This window comes from Passer domesticus, chromosome 15 (genome assembly GCF_036417665.1).
Source record: "Passer domesticus isolate bPasDom1 chromosome 15, bPasDom1.hap1, whole genome shotgun sequence".
In the NCBI taxonomy this organism is placed as follows: domain Eukaryota; kingdom Metazoa; phylum Chordata; class Aves; order Passeriformes; family Passeridae; genus Passer; species Passer domesticus.
This window is the reverse complement of record NC_087488.1, coordinates 3,209,266-3,230,000: the sequence shown is the minus strand read 5'-3', so window position 1 is coordinate 3,230,000 and position 20,735 is coordinate 3,209,266. Positions and strand designations below refer to the sequence as shown.

Sequence of the window (20,735 nt, the reverse complement as noted above, 5' to 3'; positions counted from 1 at the left end):
CAGATTTCTTTTCAGAAGCTGAAATTCTTGGCAATCTTACTTATGTATTTCTGGCTATGCAGGACTGGATGTAACCTCAATCTTGATAAGACACTACCCAGCTTCTGCACATCACACCACAGCAGGATGGGGGACAAAATGGCAAAATGAAGGGTTGCCAGCACCTTGCTGCCTTTGCTTACAATATCAGAGCTAAGGAAGTGAGATCTCAGGCTCTCAGTGAACACCAAACCCTCCCTCTGGTTACAGCCAGGCACCTGTGGGACACCAGCAAGTCTTTAAGAGCAGAAAGGAAACAGGTACTTACAATCTGCTTCTGTTTTAGTGGTTTCACGGAAAAACTGCCATCAACGTGCTAGCAGGGAAAAAAAGACATTAAAGCATTAAATAGCTGCATTCAATAGTGTACAAATAATGGCATTAAATAGTGTACAAAACAGAATGAGCTCATTTCAGAGCTGGTGTCTGCTAGCTAAGGGGACAGTGGGGTGTGTATCAGCCTGGATGGCAGCAGTCCCTCCCAGCAGTTAGTGGAACAGGGTATTGGGGAGCCAGGTGGACTTGGCTCAAGTTAAACCTGGCTGAAGTGGGTCAGAGCCCACACAAAACTCCCCTGGCACACTGGATGCTTTCAGGCTGCAAGCAGTCCAACTGGGTGCAGACACTTCTTCAGCCAGTCCAGCAAGACTTGGTGGAGGATATTTGTTAACACCAAGTGACAGAGTCACTCGAGGGCAGAGCAAGGGGCTGCCATGAGGCTGAGAACAAGGTTTGTCCACTGGATGGAGACAGAAACAAGTCCCATGTGCTCCACATCCTCAGAGCTGTGAGCCTTTCATTTGCTCAGTGGCAGCAGGAACAGCTGGAACAATTCTGTGCATGCCTGGTGCCAGAATTAGTGATGGGAGTAGTGTGCCAGTTCTACCTTCCCATCGTCCACAAGGGCCACTAAAGAAACCAACTCCCCTGCCACAGCCCAGAGAGCAGCACAGGAGACTCAGGGGATGCTCCAGAAGTCCTGTGAACAGCTGCAGGTCTGCAGAAGGAGTCCCAGAAGGAAGGGACAACAACATCACACCCCAGACAAAACAGTCCTGTTTTCAGGCAAACAATTTCTGCCTTTGGAGGAGCTGCAAGGTCAGACTACACAGAGGACCAAGGTTATTCTTCTGATCTTAAAGATACATACAAACAGCAAGTTACCAAGTCCTGCTGGTCTGTTTTTCCTCTGAACAAGCTCTGGGATCAGCAGTGCTCATTTATCAAGGACCTCCCCTGGATTTATGGACCTACACTTCAAAAGCTGCAATTACTTTAAGGATGGGGAATATATTTTAACCAAACAGGGAGGATGAAGAACTCAACATGTACTTTCCCTTGTGACTTTTTATGCTTTAATGCTTTAATCTTGTTTTAAGCATCTTCAGTGGAAGATGAGAGATAAGAAGTGGCTGAAGTATGACTGAAGGATTCCAGTGTGTTGTTTTTTCACATTAGCCAGAGGAAACCACAATAACATCCCTGCCCTGCTCCCAGGGGTGCTGCAGGTGACTCCATCTCATTTCTGACAGATGTCCAATTGCCAGCAGTGAAGCTACCTACAAAGCCAGTGCTCAGAGCAGCCTTTCTAACAGGGAAAACTCACTTTCTTCACAGATCAAGTCCAACAAAAAAAGCAACCTAGAATCCTTAGAGCATCTTCCAGCCATATGCTTCCAGAGGACTGACTGTGCTTGCCATGCCCTCTGACTCAGCTTGTCACCATCCACAATATCCACCTCAGAGGAACAGAATTAGGACCTGGCAGGCACCAGGCACACTGAGATACAGAAGTCAGCCACCTGCCAGCTGGGAAGTGGGGAATTTCCAACAGCACAGCACTGATGCTGCTCCCCTCTACATTTCCAGCTCTGCTCCAGCACCTCTTGCCTCACCTCAGCCTCTCACTGCAACATCACCTGCCCAGAAAATGTGTCTGCAGTATTACCACTACCAGACACAACAGGGTTAGATCCAGTTATGGATATTGCAACTGTTTTCAGGGTCCAGTTACCAAGGAAAGAGAGTTTGTTATCAAGGCTTGTGCACACAGCTTGGCCTTACCATGTAGGCAGGGGTCAGCTACATCACACACACCACTCAAAAGCAGTGGAACTCAGCCTTTACACAGGATGCATCCCAATCCTTGGTCCTGGGTGTAAACCAGACCTAACAATAGTGCAACAGGGTCTGGACACAGCAGAGCCAGTTCTGCAAAAACCATGAAGCTCTGGAAAACTGCATGGCAGCAGCCATGGGAACACAGGAAACACCCCTGCCATTCCCTGAGTGACCAGCTCAGGTACAAATGATAATTACAGGCTGCACAGGAGCTGCTGCAAATGATTCCTTGTACTACAGCAGCACCCAGGCACAGGTCAGCACTCTGCTGTGCCAAGTGTTATATAAATACAAACTAATGATCTGTGGAAATGTTTATATACACAAGAACAGGGATAGAGGGATAAAAAACCCCTCATTTACCTTTTCAAATGCAGCCAGAAGAACATGGGCATGACCAGTGACCTCAACCACCACTGCAAAAAGAGAAAGGGCAAAACTGGTTAAACCTCTCAAGCAGTACCAGCATAAAAATATCCTGAGTTGAATTTTAGTCCACTTACAATTTCTGAGCTGCCATCTGCTCTATTTTCACCCTCTCCTGCATTTAGAACTTTTCTTATCTTGTCATCAGGTTGGTTCAGAACAGAGCAAGAACAAAACCCTGCTGGGCTCTGTGGTGGGCCCTACACGACCATGCCTTCATTGCCCTGGGTGCTCCAAACTATCCCACCTTGTTGGCAGAGGTTGGAAAGGGACAAAAACAAAGCACTCAGTGGGATTCTCCTGTCCCCTGAAATTCCTGGGCTTCATTACCTGAATTTATCACAGATCTATCTGGTTTAACAGCAATTGGGAGCACTTCCAGCCCTGTTACTTATAATTTTATTTCAGTCTAGTCAGATACACTTATAAAACATTTATTTCTCATAAAGACTTCAGACACTGAAACATCTCTGTCCAGCTTTCCCCAAGCATTTTCCCTCTTCCAAACATGAGGGTTCCCTCTTGATCCCATAGCAATGGGAAGGGGCTGTCAGAGGTTTCAGTACTGCATTCCTGGCTGCTTCAGCAGAGAGAGAGAAGAGGAGGCCAGGTACAATCCCAGTCTCTCTCACTGACTCTGAGGTTCTGTTCAGCTCCAGCTGGTTGGATCCTTTTCCTGAATCCTGTTCAGACTCCTCATATGGAAATGGGAGACAGAGTTTGTGAAGGAGTCACAGAGGGAAGGAAGGCATGTTTGGAGTGAGGAAGGCTGTGCTCAGGACAGGCAGGAGAGCTCTGCCTGGAAGGTGCAGCTCAAGGAAGCAACTCCTGCTCTGTCTAAAAGGGAAAGGAGCTCCACAGCTTCCACTGAGCTCCCAGAGCAGCAGAGACAGCACAGGAACAATTCCCTGGACTGTGGCACTGAGACCATGTTTGGAAACAGCTGTATAGAGAGAGGGGATTTGCCTGCAGATTTGCTGGGTAACTGAGGTTGGTCACAGCAATTTGGGTGGAATCAGGAACACAACAATGCAGAAAAGGGGGTTAAAACTGGGAATTCAACTGCTTGCTCCTCTCACTGCCAGCCAAGAGCAAGGCTGCTCTATCTCTCAGAGTAAACAAAATTCAGGTCAGTGTGAGTGGCCAAGGAAGAGGTGACAGCTCAGAGTGGTGTGACCTGCTCTGTGCAGCACCTTTCCTTCCTGTTCTCTGCCTCTCCCTGGGAACAATCCCACTGCCAGCAACGGGGCAGGGCTAACACTGCAAGCCATGGCAGAGTTCAGTCCAAACCAGCCTCTCCCTGACTGCTATTTTAATTTACCATTCAACCTTATTTAACAGCTGTAATTTTCCAGGTGCTCCAGACACACCATTCCAGCTCCTTCCAGCCCCATCAGTTAAAAAAAGAACCAAAATACACAATTTCCTCAAATCTCACTCAAGTTTCACACATTTTTGTGCTGATATTCTTTCCAGGAGGGGATTTAAAAGCAGTTGGTTTTCTAGGTTATTAAAATAGATGGGAGTAGATTATTGGCTAAGGCTGGGCATGGTATGTGCATAAATGTATGCTTCCCATACTGCCTCCTGTTCTATTTTTGATCCTTCTAGACATGCCCAACATTAGAGAGTATAAACACCTTGCCAAAAGCTCCATAAACAAAGGGGGCTGTTTTATATTTATGGTCAAGAAATACAGATATATGTTGATTTTACTAACAGTGCCTGAAATCACTAAAAATAGATGCACTTTAGAAGTAATTTCCTTTATGTTGCACTGTGCTTTGTTAGTCACACTTCAAATTGGCTTATTCAGTTCTATTTCTGTCTGCTTGGAAGACTGTAAAACAATGTAATGAGTTTTTGAGCTTTTTCACATTTACAACATAAGAAACTGAGCAAGTCACTGACCCAAACAATGTGATCAACAATGGATGGTTTTTCTTTTCTAATTATCTTACATTTTGTACAAAATGTTACACAAGTGAAATGCTGGTCCTGCTGACCATAAAAGCCCCCAGTTTCAAAGAAAGTGTGACTTCCTTGTGCCCTGCTCATTGCTGACACTCCAGATGAGCTCAAAAGCACACATCCCCTAAGGGAAATACCATGTAAGGTGAATAATAATAATCCAAAATTAATAGTCTAAATATTCACTGGAATCCAAAAGACCTCTCCAAAACAGCAGTGTGCTTTAAGTAATAATAATAATAATCAATTAATCATAATTACAAATTATGATTAGTTATTAATTACTTTTTAAAAAATCAACAATTATTTCTCCTGAAAGGTTATGCTCTTTTATTATAACCATTCAACATCCTCAGAAAAAGCATAATTTCAAACTGCTGAATGAAGCTGCATTTGGCTGAAGACTGACCTGAGTACTTTAAAGCCATTTCCTTTTCTCTGCCCATTTCTAGGTTTATAGGAAGACAACTGACCCCTCCAAGAGGGAGAAAAGATCAGCTCCACCCTCCGTGACCTATAAACTGCAAAAGCAAAACCCAACAAGCAAGGATGTCATTTGCTCTAATTTGTGTGCCTGGCACTGGTGGCAGAGCCAGGAGCTCTACTAAACACTATTCCAACACTAAATACCTGGCCATTTTTCCATTTCCAAAAAAATGAAGGCTATTTTTAAAAGTATGGGTTTTATGTGGTTACCTTTGCCTTTTTAATAAAGGGAAGTTCTGGTGAACTCCTGAAATACTTTTATTCTGTAAAGGTCCCCCAAGGAGGCCAGTCCTGAAAGGGGTCACATAAGCTCAGAGAGAGGCAGGAGAAGGCCATGGGAACAAACACCAACTCTTACCATCCCCTTCATCCACCACTGCTCGGATGACCACCGGGAACACGCCTCGGTCCAAGTCAAAGTTCAGCTGAGGGAAAGAAAGGAGCTGAGGTTACACAACTCACAGCAGACCTGCCTGAAGACAACACTGGAGATGACGTTAGCTCAGGGAAGGGTCCTCCTGACAGAACCCCAGCTCCTGTGTCAAAAGGACACGACAGAGCAGGAGCGTGGCCAGAGCTCTCTTCAGAGAGCAGCAGCACAACTTCCCCAGGATTCTTCTTGGGGAAGGCAGTGAGAAACTCAGAGAAGAAAAACAATTCTTATCTCTACTTGCTGCATCTGTTGTTTAGCACATGTAGAATGTGTTATGAAGACTGTTTAGCAAAGAAAGATTTCTTAATTGGACACTGGTGAAGGTTGTTTGGATTGATTGACCAATTAGGGCAAAGCTGTGTCATGACTGTCTGTAAGGGGTCACGGGTTTTTCTTTAGTATAGTTTGATGTAGTATAGTAGGTAGTGTAATACAGTATAGTATAGCTTCATAAAGCTTGTCTTCAGCCTTCTGAAACCATGGAGTGAGAGCACCTTATTCCCCAGATAGGGTCATCCTACATCAACACAGGAGGACTTAAAATTCCAGGCACCAACTTTAAAAGGGAGTCAACTCCAACACACACACACTGACATGGCACTAAACATCAGCAAAGCAAGGCAAAGGATCTCGGTTGGAATTCCAAATGCTATTTAATTCTCATTAATTCATGGATCCTAAAAGTCTTCTGAGTGATTTGTATTAAGAAAAGTTTCTCAAAATATATCCAGTGCCACAATTTTGCCTTCATACAACAGGATATATTGGCCTCAGCACAGCAGCATTGTGCTCCCAACATCACAAAGAGACCCTGGCTCTGGTATGAAGTTGCTGAAGACATAAGAGGAAAATCTGCAAAACTTCAAGCTCACACAACACTTCAAGGAAACACAAGACTGATTTCCATCTCTTGGCATGTTATAAAATGCAGTTCCTTGAGTTTCTAATTGATGATAGTGAAAATTTGAGTGCAAGGGAAACAGTCTCAGTTTTTCCCTTTGCCCTACACTTCATTAAAGCACATCAAAAGCTCTGTCATCTTAGAAATACAAGGAATAGGCAACCTTACAAACACTGTCCTAAGCCAGGAAAGGAAGTGGCTCAGGGACTGGATTTCTGCTGGTTTTGTTAATTACTAACTTGGATGGTTTTGTCTCATCTCTTGCCAAGACTGAAAAAAGATGTCATTTCACCCTGATGCTCCAGGTAATCTGTTTTCAGTTTCTCCATGAAAACTGAGACCCAATTCCAGGTGCTGCAGCAGTTCAGACAGTGCTTTGGGGTTTCCATCCCTTTGCCACAGCCCCAACATCATCTGCAGCCTGATTTGCTCCAGTTCCTCAAAAGAAGGGAGGAACACATTTGAAGGGAAAGTCTCATCACAGAACTGAGGTTGCTTTACCATATAAATTCCAGTGTTCTTGAATAAAGGCCTCTTTAAGGCACCATTTCACATTCATTTTAGGGGCCCTGAACACAACTCACTCGACACAAGCCATGCCTTATAATTTCCAAGCAAATCAGTACATGCAGAAGATGAAACAAACTTTTATAAAGCTTTTCACAGAACAACTCAACATAACATCAGTCTCCCTTCTTCCCCAGCCAAGATCTACGTCATATCCGAGTATTACACTAAGCAAAAATATGAAATAAATCTGGGGGTTTTGAACAAAACCAATAACAAAGCTGGAAAGAAATCTGAAATGTCAATTGCACACAGCTAAGACACTGCCAGCTGTCTCAGATAAAAGTGCTGCATTTTGGTGGCAAGTTGGGAATATTTAGGACAAGGACCAATATGTAACACAGAGCTGACATGAGAGGGGAAACTCTTTAGAATTACAGTGCTTGTTCCACATTTTTTCCAGCTCCCAGTAACACCAATGAAAAAAGGGGAACCAGAGGATGCAGCAGAACAAGCAAAGAGAGCTGGAAACTCATTTTTCCTTTAAGCTGTCAGAGGGATGTGACTTTAGTACTTGAGTTAAAACCTTGCTGACAGGAACAAAAGTAAAAATTAAGCTTCTCAATTCTTTAAGAAGAAAGGGAACTGAGCTCTCTCAGACAACAGAAGGGATTGAAAAGCAGCTCTTCCAGGCTTTTGTAGGCTGAACTTGTGAAATCATCTATTGGCAGAGAAGCCAAGACATCAGGAGACCAGACTCTGCAGGCTCTTGGTAACCACCACGGCATTTGTTAAGGCACGGGACTGATTATAGTTGTAACTGTAACTTCAGGACAATAGCTATTCAATCTTTCAAATACATGAAAGATGACTTTTTTTCCTTTTTTCCCCTTTTTCTCTTCTTTTTTTTTTTTTAATAGGTAGAGTTACCTACCAAGGTTCACATACACAATACACTTGCACAGGCTTGGGTCAGGAAATGAGCACCATTATCAGTTGCACTTCCTGGGAGAGGGGTCCACAGGAACCAATATATTAGCAGTAGCTACAGAACAACTGCTCTGCCTTTGAACTCTCTTACCACAATTCTGCATAGAGCAGGGGAAAGACCAAGGCTTTCCTTCCCTATGCCACGTGCAGGGGAAGCCTTTGGGTGAAAGTTTTAAGGCTCAGAAACAAGAGGCTTACTGCCCATGCTGGAATTTTGCAGATACCAAAGATACCAAAATTAACAGGACTCCACAAATCTTGGTATGCAGAAAAGCCACAAATCTTAATTAAAAGCAAGCCCTGGTCTGTTTGCAGTTATGGGTTAAATTAAGAAGAGGAAAACATTCCCTCATTCAGCATTGATGCACCAGTGTAAATCTGCCCCAGAAGGAGAACATCCCTTCACAGCACTGTACTGCTACAGATAATAGTGCAGGATGTGGCCCTTTAACAGAGCAGGACTCTCCCAGAGCAGTGGTCTCCACACTATTCTGACTATTCATCCCACCAGTAACGTGTTTTGAGCACATACTCCCAAGATATGTGTGCTTATCATCTGTGGGTTATATACATGTAGTTCTGAAGTCCTCGCCACAGCCCAATGAATTTTATTGCATGCACCTCACTTTGGAGACCACTGTTCTAGAGGACCACCCAAAAAAACCCCAAAATCTTACAACAAAAACCTATAGAAACAGAGATCATGACAGACATTTGTTCCCACAAGCTCTTTGGCTGGCGGGGAGAGGAAAGCAGGTTTTCCAGGAAAAGCTCCAGTGGCAATCTCTGCAGCCTCCCTCCTACACCAGCTGATCACTAATATTGAAAGTCACTTCTCTGGATTCCCTCCCAGTTGGCCTGATCTGCCTGCCAAGTTCCCATACTGCTCCTCCCAGGGCAGTACCCACAAAACACACGGGAGGAGCTGGGAGAAAGTGTCTCCCAGCCATAACTTCACAGCACTAAACAGAGACCAGTGCTTCAGGGACAACAGGGTGTGGAAAGAAGGGGACTCTGAGGAGACACTTACCTCATCATCCTTCCACTCCGAGAAATCAATCTTGAAGGAAGGCAGGGAGAATTGCTGGCTTACCCCTCTCTTGTAGTGAACTGTCTCAGACTGCAGAGAGGGATTCTTTGTGCTGTATCTGAGGGAAGGGGGAAGAGAAAAGTCACTGTAACAAACGACTGCTCCCTGCCCGGCTCTCGCTCACTCCCGCCCTCGGCCCCTCAGGAATCACGAGTGGCAGCTCTAAGGGCAGAGCTGGCAGGGGCTGGCAGCCATTCAGAGGGGACACAAAGAGGGAAGGGAAAGGTCAAAGCAAGAAGGTGAGCACAGGAAAGAGAAAGCAGTGCAGACAGGCAAGGTCTGATTGTGTCCATACTGACCCGCCTGGGTGCTGGAGTACAGGGGGGTGCAGCAGCTTGGCAAAGGCCTGCTCCTTAAATCCATGGCCTAGCTTTAAGCTGGCTTTAAGCCCAGCATAGTCCTGATTTCTGCAGGAAACCCAGGAAGAACAAGCTATGACTTAACACTGGGAACAGACAACCCAGCACGGTGCTGAAAGCTCTCTCTCTCTGTCTCCATGGACAGCTCCACAGTGGGAAATGCTGCTTGGCTTCCACCATCCTGCTAAGCCTTCCAACCCACTCCTCAATCCCTCCTGTGCTTCCCCAGGGGTGCTGCAGGGCTACCAACACCACCTGAGAGACACCAACCATCCTCCAGCCATCCAAAGAGTCACAATTCTTCCACTGTCTCAAAGCTTGTCACTGGAACACCAGCACTGCCAGGCTGGGATAAACATCTGGAATGGGACCACAGCTGCCATCCACCATCTTCTGCACCCTGAGCCCACCTGGTGCTGTCCTCCCCAGGAGATATTTCCCTGCCCACTCCCCCTTTCTGGAGGGTGACATCTTGAGCTGGATGTGCACAACCTCTCCCAGTTCTGGCACTGGAGATGAAGCAGTGAACCCCAAAGCAGGGTGGGAACAGCTGAAGCTGTCTTTACCACCAAAGCCTTTCTTGTCAAATTACCAACTGTGTGCCCAGAGAACCCTGACAAACTGGACAGAAGGTGAGAGATCCCCTGCCCAAGAGACACTGCAGCAACATCCTCCCTCAGCACAGTGACAAGACAGGCTCCAGCCCCACAAAAAAACCCTCTGTCTATCTCTGGAAAGCCACAACAGTTCCTGCACCCTCTGAGGATCCAGAAGGTCAAGTGTCACAAGATCCAGGTTAAATGCTGGAAGGTTGTGACAAAGGGCAGGTTCACCATGTGCACTCTGCTCTTCCTGCCAAGGCAGGTGCATTAAGTTATTTATGACAATACCCTCAGAGCCCATTCTGTACTGTGCTGAAATTGTGCTGCTTTACTAGAAGGTCTCACTCCATCCTTTGCATTTCAAGCATGGTGTGGGGGAGATCAGAGTGACAGGTCTTTTATATGTGAATTACAGAGCGAGCAGTTGAGTGAAGTTTTATTTACTGAGTTGTCAAGCACAATGAATAGAGCAAGCCTGTATCTAGCTCCTTTTGTGGTACTCTCAAAGCTTCCCAGCTCTGCAGAGAGGCACAATTCTCCCTCCACAGCTGGGAAAGCAGGAGATGGAAAAGTGACTTATCTAAGGTGACAGCAAGTCAGGAACTTACTGGAAATAAAGTGCAGAGGAGAGAGTGGAGGTGGGAGAGGGGTGTAAACATGATGCTGCTGAGTGCCAGGAATGCTGGAGGACCTGCATTTACAGCACCAGAAACCCAAACCAGGCTGCAACAGAAAAACAACACTCTCCCAAGGAGGACAGGGCAGAATAATACTCACATTGACTCACTGCTCTCACCGTCCCTGGGAAAAGAAATAAACCAGGCACATAGATTTCTGAGCTGAAGAGTAGGACAAAATTATTAAGGAGGCTTCCCCACGTGAGCTTTATGCCTCAGACTGTGTGACTGCCTGGCCCCCATTGCCAAAACATGTCAGACCTGGATGTGAACACCCAGATAACTCTGAACACCTCAGCCAGCAGCCAGTGGGCTGCTGAGTTCCCTGTGAGTCTGATGGCCCCTGACTGACTCACAGAAATGGATTCTCCTTCCAGTGGGATGCAAAGGTTCTCAGCATGAGATAACATCCCTGTGTTACACAGCAGGGAAACTTGACAAGCTGTTTCAAAGCAGATATCCTGAGCATCAGGGTCTAAGGGGCCTCTACCCATCCCCTGCCCCTTTGGCTGGCATCTGCTGTATTCACAGTCATCTATTCCCTGCCCATGCTGCTGGGGGCTCACAGCAAACAACAGCAGGGAAGCTCTGTAGAGCTGTGCAGATGTGTTACAGAAAAAGAGAGGATGTATCAAAGAATAAAGGACAGCAGAGAAGCAACATGCTGCCTCTCTGCACGAAGTATGAAAGCTGAATGTTTGGGCTGCTGTTGCTCAGACTGCACTGGGCCAGGCCTCCATCCAGAGGACAAAACTGGCAGCTCAGGACAGTGGAGAAGTGAGGGGGGTCTGTCCTATAAGGTCAGGATCACACAGAAATCATCAGTCACATTATTTTAAACCTGTTTGTTTGCTCAGGTACCCCTGGCAGGACGAGAATCACAAGCAGCCTGAGGGACCCCACTGCTGGCTGCAGCAGCAGCCCCCAGCTCTGACCTCAGGCTTCATGCAGCCCATCTCCTCCTGTGAGCTCTGTGACACACCTTTACTCACAAAAAGCAAACTACACTCTGCCCTGACTCCTTCTCCCCTCACGTCACACCCTCCAAAGCCAGCTGTGTATCAGAGAACCAGCAGATGAGAGGTCCTGTGACTATACCTCAGTGATTTCTGAGAGGAGTGGTACAAATTAAAGTTATTCCCCAGTCTCACTTTTGCTCTGTCAGCTGAGAAGCACACACTGCCTGCACAGAGAGCCTCAGTCTGTGGCACCTGCAGAGCCTAAGCAGCTCCCTAGACAGAAGTGCCGTGCTAGAGTTTGGCTAAGCAGACTTAAACTTCTCTTGCTACATGCTCACTGGGGTGTTTCCCCCTCTCTCTCATCCCTGGAGAAGTTCTCAGCAGGGCACCAGGCCCAGCTCCTGCAGACCTCTCCACTGCTGTGCCTGGCACTGGGGCTGTCTCGGGCAGTCAAAGGGCAGCTCCTGTTCCCACAGGCACACTGGGACCCTGACTGGCAAGTGCCACATGAGGATCCTTGCCAGGCTGCCTTACACAGAACACTGTCCAGACCCCATTCCTCAGGAAAAGCAGGATGCCTGCAGGGAGCAATGTTGCCCCTAGGTAAGACTTTTGACTAGAAATGGCTGAGAGAGTCTGTGCTTCAAAGAGCTTGTAGAAAAACAAGAGTTCTCTTTCTTCAGCAGCAGCTAAACGTGTTTCATGGCAAGCTGTAGTGAACCAAGGACCAGGAGAGCTTCAGAGGGTACTCAGGAAACAATTCTGCCACAGGCTGTGACTGCCTGGCAGGCTCCATGTGTAAAGGTGATGAGGAAAGTGTCAGTCAGTGTTCAAAGGGGACAGGAGGTGATGTGGAACAAACATCCTCTGCTCCTCTCTCTCCCACCTGCTCACTCCCCTTTCATGCTGAGGCAGCATCCCACAGGTCAGATTTTGGGGAAGAGGGAAGCTGGACAAATGTTTCAACTCTAAGTGACTTTTACTGACAATAGAAACACTACCAAACTACAGGAAGGCCATAGTCCTGTCTAATTCCAGTCAGAATTAGACAACATCCACCCCACAGAGGCTCCCACAAGGAGTCTGGAGGTTAACCAGGTGCTAAGGCATTGCACTTGCAATCTCTGAGAGTCTTCTCCTTCCCTCCTGCTTCCTTTAGGACTGAGTTTCCACTCCAAGCCAGGCAAAGACAACCCCTCCCCAGGCAGCTGAAACCCCAGTGCCCACGTTCCCCCTCAGCCCCTGCAGAGCTCTGTCTCCAGCCAGGCTTCAAAGCTCACACAACAGCTACACAGAGAGGCACAAAGGCCACAGCTCTTAAGACAGACAGAGGGTTTGTCTGCTTGCTGCAATCCACAGAATCTGGCTCTCCAGCCTGTGAACTCTGCACACTCCAGTGTTCCCCTGGGGACTGGTGTGTGCCTGGACCAAAGCCATAAGGCTTGTTCCTAGCAAAACCCAGCACCCGCCTGATTTCTTCACACAGAAGAAACCTCTGCACAAGGAATTCATATTAATCACCACGGCCAAAAGCAGCAAGAGCACCTTTCAAAGGCCCTGAGCAGACAGAGGCTATTAAACAACCAAAGGAATAGCTGAGTGCCTCTGTCTCCTACGCAAGCCTGAATGAAAACAGCCGTGAGCTGAGCCACCCGGTGGATTTCATTTTGGGATGCAGCTCTCCCAACTTCCACACGAGGCAGAGCAGGGAATCATTGCAGTGTCGTGTCCCCCATCAGCTCAGGAAAGCGTGGGAGGAGGTTTGGGATGAGTGTAGTGGGCATTGCAAAACAAACAAGGAAATGAGGTTTATTTTTTTAATAAATCCATTTGCACATCAGCAACACAAACAACACAGCCCTGGAAAGGGCAAGGATTGCAGAGCTAGACTGACCTATTTTCATTCTGTTTTCTCTTTATATTGAGAAAATAGAACTTGGCAACAGCACTGGGATATGGGAGAGAATGTTTTCTGTCCAAAAAGGAAGATCTTTTTCATAAGAATGGGCTGCAAGCCTCCAAGCTCTCACGTCACATTTATCATGAGCTCCTGATCTGCCTGGATTGCTCATGCCTTCAGAACTGGCTCTTTTAAGTGCTTCCAGCTCCAGGCCTGGTTTGACTTCTTCCCCTGAGGAAAGAACTGCTGCTGTCATGTTTGAACTGCACAATCCTTCCTGCTAGTCAGCAGGACACCTACAGTTGGAACAGTCCCAGGGGCCCTCCCAGGAGCAGGCTAATGGTGTGCACATCCAGGGTTCTGCCAGGCAAGGCAGGGATGCACTCATAAAAAGAGAATACAAATATCCCTGCAGCCTGCTCCAAAAACACACTTGTCTCCCAAACCAAGGTACAAACACATGAACCAGTTACTGCAGGAGAAGGCAGGCTCCAACTGGGAGTCTTTTAGCTATTCTCTATGAGCTGCTGTCAGCCCCACAAGGGAAATGCAATGCAGAGTACCCTCTCTTTTATCTGGAGGGAAATTCCATTAAGGGCAACCACTTGAGGCACAGCTTACACATCTCCATGTTTCTCCTGATTTCCAAAACGAAAGAAAATGGACACAGACAGAAAAAGAAATAAAATTGAAGATACTGGGTGGGGAGGAGTCTTGAGCTATTCAGAGGCAGGTCAGTGCTAATTCCTTGCCACTAAAGAGACTTGGACATAGGTACATCTGTTACCCTTGGGGTGATGCATTAGCTCATCCTCTGAGAACTGATCTCACCACAAAGTAACCAAGCAAGAGGCATTTCAAAGGTGAGAGGAGCAGTCCTCTCCAGATTTAAACTAGTTTCAGTTTCATCCAAAAGGCTTCTACACATATCTGCACTTGCACCAGGAAGTGCAAGGTACCTTCCCCTGGGCATGGGGCTGCAGAGGTGAACACACCTTTATAATCACCAACACAATCACCTTGCTGGTCATCTGTGGTCCCACAAAAGTGATGACACAGCTCCCTGTGAGTTCAACAGTTCAGACAAGAGGCAGGCAGCTGTTGGCAGCTATGTGTTCCCAGGACCTTGGCTAGGAAACACTGCAGCTGAGTGTATCTCCCAGCACAATTACCTGGGAAAGTCTGCTGAACACCCTTTGAGACAGGTTAGGACAGGACTGACAAAGCCACCAGCTTTTAAATGGAGCCCAAGTAACTCCAGGAGGAAGCTCCTTGGCTTGCAGAAAGGCTTCCCCTTGGTCATGGAAACTAGCTAATCCTAAAGCCAGGCCCAAGACACAGCACTGTGGCTCTCAGGTGAGCAGAGGCTCCACAACAAGCAAAGCCACTGCTCAGGGAGAGCCACCTTCCCTTCCCCTCCCTTCTCTTCCCTCCCCTCCCTCCTCTCACCCCAAACTGCATGACCACAACCACGTTGCTGGCAGGAGTTTTGCAGGAGGGCTGATACTATCAGGATCAGTGGCTGTTCCAGCAGGGAAGCAGGAATAACTTGTTTAGCACTTCTAAGGAGCCATGCTGCAGGCTGAGAGCTGGGAGAAAATTCCTGCTTTTCACAGGGGGCCAGAAAGTTTCTCCCATTTTAAGATTCAGCATTGATTTAGGAGAGTGGAAAAAAAAAAGGTGTTTTGTTTTACAGAGCATCTTCATCCCAATCAAGTGCAATAGAAGAAGTTTTGAATTTATACACAGGACAGCTTTTGCACATGCTTGTTCCATGAATGCAGCTGTTAGCACCAAAAGAGATTGAGGAAAAGGAAAATCCACCATCCCAGGCAGGGGAAAGCTGCATTCCTGTTAGTGCACTGAAATGCACTCACTCCACTCAGAGCTCTAAGAATGCAGCCCAGATTTTTTTTTCCACTAGTATTTGAAAAGAATAAATCAAAGTAATTACAGCACTGCCCTTACAGAATTGCTTTGCAAAGCTGAAATCAGAGCTTCAAAAGGTTTTTACTAGCAGCCAGCAAATCCAGAGAAGCAGAGATGCCTACTTGGGCAGCTGCAATGGCCCCAAGACGTGCTTCAGGAGCCACTTCCACATGGAAAAAATAGCCTGGGTTGAATTAAAGCAGCTTATAAAGTCTATATTTGTATCTGACTTCCCCCCTACACATCTGCACGAAATCAGGATCATGCCTTCCAAAAAGTTCCCTGGCTTCTGGTGCAGCCCTGCACCCACATTTACATAACATTTATTGTTCAAGCACCCAGAGCAGACACAGGCAGCTCATCATTCCTGTATTATGGAGAAATGAAAGTATGATTTATTAAATGAAAGGCCAGAAGTGGAAGAAAGAGCTGAATGTGGGTGCTGTGACCTTTTAGACGGTTTAGTGCACCAGGGACTGCTGCCACCCCAGCAGGACAGCACAGAACCATTGGCTGATTTTTCATTAGTGGGGAAATCACTGCTGATCCTGGTTTCATGCAGAGGGTTCAGGAGCACAGGCTTCAGCTCTGCCATCTAACAGAGATCCCTCTCTCACTGAACCATGGACAGGGTGGATTCAAATAATTCACATTAAAAAAAAATTCTTTGAAGTCAACAGCTCTGTTCCTGTTCAGCAACTCTACCTAGGAATTGTTCAATTTTCATTTAAAAGCCATTGGGTAGTTCATATTTGCTGCACAAGTTTTAAAGGACAGACAACAGCACTGGTGACAGTCACTGCCTCAGTGAATGGCACTAAATTTCAGAAAAAAGTGTTCTTAAGTGAACCAAAACCTGTGTTTTCTTCCTCCAACCAACCAGCCAAGAGCAGAGCTACTGTAAGTTACAGAGGACTGAAAACACTCTCTGTCCAGAAACAGTTGGTTGTATTTGGTAACTAAAACAATTCTATTAAGCAATTATTCTTCAAGGCACAACTTGACAAGAGAGTCTCTTAAGAGTCCAACATGAGCAGTTTAACCAACAAGAACAAACACTGCTGCTCTTGGGTCACTCAGGTACAATCCCAGCCCAACACAGCCTGGTTCAAGACGTGGGCTAAAAAATAAAAAAATTAAAATGTTTCTTTTTAGAATAACTTAAGGTTATTGCCATTTTGGCATAAAATGCAGAAGTGGTAGTCTGAAAAATAGATTTTAAACCACGTGGATATTCTCTACAGACTGTGGCATAAAAATTATAGCAAAAGGTTTGAGATGAAGCTCACTGTGCTGCAGATGCAAATGTTTCATTGCTTCTGACCAGTAACAATGAAATTCTCTTTCAGGGTAAACCACAGGGGAAAACAAGACCAAAATCAATAATTTAAACCAAGCCTTACTGGTTTAAGCCATGGCTTAAGTCTAGCAATGTAAATGCATCCACCCTGGCCATAGAGGCCCTCAGTTCTCCCCATCAGCCCATGGATGGTTTCCTCCTTAGGTCAAAAACCAAGGAACACTGCAGGGCAGCACCAGGGACACTGGCCACCTCTCCACGTTGTACCTGTGTTAGGGAAAGAGGACTTCAATCTCCAAGGCTGCCATTCCAACACCTTCACTAGCACTAAATTCACAGGAAACCTAAGGACCTAAGAGACAGAACATGGAAACTTTATCAGGATTTCTAAAGCTGCATTCAGCTCTGCTCTGGAAAAGCTGGATCTAAACAGAAAGTGTATTCAGAGTTTGTTGAGAGATCATTTTCAAGCACTTTAAAAAGGAGCTCATAAATTACCTTCCCACAATAAAGGCAGCCATAGGCTTCAACAGAAGAAGGGAAAGGGGCCTGAACAAAAATTCTGGATCAGGATCTCCTCCAGTTTGAAAGAATGCATATCTGGATTGGGGAATTGAGCTACTCTTGTTTCTAAAAATACACTATTCATTGATCATTAGTGGGATGTTTATACTTTGCATAAAACAAACAAGCTCTGTTATGGTTTGCCATAGATATTTCTCCCTGCTGAAGCCTCTGCAAAGTTTAGCCCCAGCTCCAGAGCATCACTGCAGAAGCCATCAGCACTATGTCCAGGAGCCTCTGGTCAGCCAAAAGCCTCTACTAGAGGAAGCCAAGAGCTTCTGCAGCCTGAATCTTCCTTTACCCCTGGAGCCAAAGGAATTCTTTGTCCCATGGCCATTGGAAGTGCACCATACCACAGCAGCAGCTCACGTGTACCCAGCTCACACCAGGCAGAGCACATTTCCAGCCACCTCTGCTCTGAACATAGAGAGGGAAGTTCATAGTCTTGTGGGATACAGGGTTGACTGGAATGGTTTAAATGTGCTGATTTAGATAAAAAGGCTTTAAATTCTGGAGGGATGTACTATCAGGATATGAGAAGGTTCCCACAGATGACATTTTGGTAATTCTTTCCACAACTAACCAAAGACTACTGTGTACATGGCAGGAAACACACACAGACAGGGCTTCAGGAAATAAATCCTTTCCCATCTCCAACAGCCAGTGTTGAGCTGGGCATTTATCCCAAAATAGGCTTTGGGTGGGCCTCAATTCCAGAGACTCACTCTGTTAATGTCAGACTGAACTTTACTTTGGTGGCCCAGATGCTCCTGTCACAGGGAACACAGAAAGGCAGTGAATTGGTGATCTGGGAAAAAGAAAATAGGCACTATTTGAAGGGAAGGGTGGTTGGTTGTTTAATTTCACAGAACACTTCATTGACAAAACATACAGCTGTGAGTTCCTCTCCTTTGTTGCACACAGAATGGTTTCCCTACACCCTTAAACCCAACCAAAAAGGGAACAAGAGAAGATATTTGCTATGTGAGGGAATTGAAAGTAATATTCAAAGTCATCAGAAAAAAAAACAACAACTAATTTCCCACTCTACCACGTGTGGCAGCCCTGCCTCAGGGGTGATTAATGAGATGTTTGAGAGCTCATCATCCCTGCACAGCTCCTGTGCCCCTCCAGGTGCCCACCAGCCCAGGACTTACACGGCCATGCCACCAACAAACTCCTCTGTAGCCTGGCAGTAGATTGTGATGGCAACACGGGCATCTGCATCAAAGGTGAACTCCAGGCTGTACAGGACCTTCTGCTTCCCATTCTCCTCAGCAGGGCTGTCAACATCATCTTTATACCTGAAAGGCAATGCCAGAGGATTAGAACATCTTTATGAGATATCAAGAAGATCACTCTGCAAATAGAGACAAGAGTACTCTAGCCTTGGTGCTCCAGGCAGGCAAAGCAGCCTGGGCATCCACCTTGTGCTTCCCAGATTTCCATTCTTTCCCCTGAGGAAGGTTCTTCCACGATGTAACTGAAGTTATTGAAGTGAACTAACGATGGTGTTGAGGGATCTCACCCAGCATTCCAGTGCCAGGACACAGAATGGGACAAGAAAGGGAGATCCTGGATGTCAAATGATGAGGAGAAGAAACATTCTCCTTCCTTTTAAATCTTCACATTAGGCTCAGTATTTGGGCTAAAGAAATCTTGCATGGATTTGAGAAATCTGAAGTGTAATTATTTTAACTCTGCAATGAAATGGTGTGAAACAGGCAAAAACCCCAAGGTTTCTGTAACACAAAGAACTCCTGAAGCTCAACAAAAGCTACCTCCAGTATCACACAGAAGATGATATTTACCTCAGAAAACATCCAGATATAGGAACTTCAAACAACTTTAAATGTACAAGTGATCAACTAAACCTCTGGTGCTGTGAGGGACCGGAGTTTGCACACATTTATTGTATGAACAAAAATTAACACATCCAACTGCAAACAGACACATGATAACCAATAGAATGAGCTTAGAAGTTATTTCAATTAATGTAAAAGTAAGCCCTAATTTGGCTATGGGCTCCTGCTCAGCTGGATCCCACTGTGTGATCACCACTGCCAGGGTTAATCCTTTTCCCCACTGCAGGAAGAAGCACAAATCCAATGAAGAAGAGGTCTGAAGCATCTCTGGGGCAGTGAGCTATGGCCATGGGCCAGGGGGACTCAAAGAGTGCCAGGAGTGGCCAGAGAAACCAGCAGATCTTGGAACAAGCAGCCAACACAATACACCTCAAGAAAATTACAGAATGATGGAATATCCTGAGTGGGGAGGGACCCCCAGGGATCACCCAGTCCCACCCCTGGCCCTGCACAGATCCCCCAACAACCCCACCCTGTGCCTGGCATTGTCCAAGCACCCCTGGAGCTCTGGCAGCCTCTTGCTGTGCCCATTCCCTGGGCAGTGCCCAGCACACTCTGGGGGAAGAACCTTTCCCAAAATCCAGCCTGACCCTGCCCTGGCACAGCTCCAGCCATTCCCTGTCCCTGTCACAGGGAGCAGAGATTGGAGCTGCCCCTCAGGAGGTGCAGCCCCCCCTGAGCTCTGCCCTCAGTGTCCTCTTCTCCTGAACTGACCAAGCTCTCCCTGCCTCAAAGAGCAAAGTGACAGACAAACAGATGTGATTCACTGGCAGGGCAGCAGCAGATTCTCCATAAAACCAAATCTCATGACCACAGGTTCCACTGTGAGCTCAGGCACTTGTGTGGGAATGGTGAGGGCAGCAAGGCTGCCTTTGAGAGGTGTAACAGCAGTGACCTGTCACCCAGCTCCAGCCTCACTTGTTTATCATAATACCTTAATTGCAAAGATGGCTGGGTCACAGCCAAGCAGCTGAACTATTCAGGAAAAGCTTGGCATCCTCTCTGTCTTCACAGTATCAGCCTCTCCCATCACTAAACAGCCCTGATGAATATACTGTACTGTCAAAAATACCCAGAAATGGGTCAGACATACCTCTATAATACAATCTAAAATTGTCAAGGGAATCCTTATTTACCGAGTTCACTGACATATAACAACTGCTGCCTAATTAAGAGGGTTGCAGCTTGAATTTTATTTAACACCACACTGAACAAGAATGAAACGTTCTGTTTCAGTAATTTAATACAGAAGGTGCAAAATAAAATTTAAGAGCACTATAATCAAATACCCAACACACGTACTTGTACTAATGTAACCCCAGTGAGCCACTACAGCACACACCCTCATTCCTGTCTGAAGGGCTTGCAGAGGCTTTTGCCAGAGGTTCACCTAGGTCAGAGCAGCAAATCAAGCTAAAAACACCCAACATGCCAGTATAATAAAAACCAAATGCCAAGATCTGGAGTGTTAACATCTGCAGAAACCTGGACACAATACACAGTACAGAGCAAGATGGTATTTTCACATAAGCTAGTTGCATTCAAAGTGAAAATCATGGCACTTGAAGGCTGTAAAGAGGAAACACTGGGCAGAAGGGCAGATTTGCCTAAAGAAC

The 20,735-nt window shown here is 46.3% G+C and overlaps 1 protein-coding gene across 3 annotated transcripts in view; it reads right to left on the bottom strand.

Moving 5' to 3' along the window:
• The window catches only part of MGRN1 (mahogunin ring finger 1), a 49,874-nt gene that overhangs the window by 14,646 nt on the left and 14,493 nt on the right, over positions 1–20,735 (bottom strand). For all 3 annotated transcript variants that reach the window (XM_064389918.1, XM_064389916.1, XM_064389917.1), the window contains exons 4-8: positions 18,412–18,558; positions 8,905–9,022; positions 5,402–5,468; positions 2,524–2,576; positions 308–355 (exon numbers count right to left, since the gene is read on the bottom strand). In XM_064389918.1, coding sequence (XP_064245988.1) covers positions 308–355; positions 2,524–2,576; positions 5,402–5,468; positions 8,905–9,022; positions 18,412–18,558 — 433 coding nt within the window. The remainder of the gene's footprint in view (positions 1–307; positions 356–2,523; positions 2,577–5,401; positions 5,469–8,904; positions 9,023–18,411; positions 18,559–20,735) is intronic.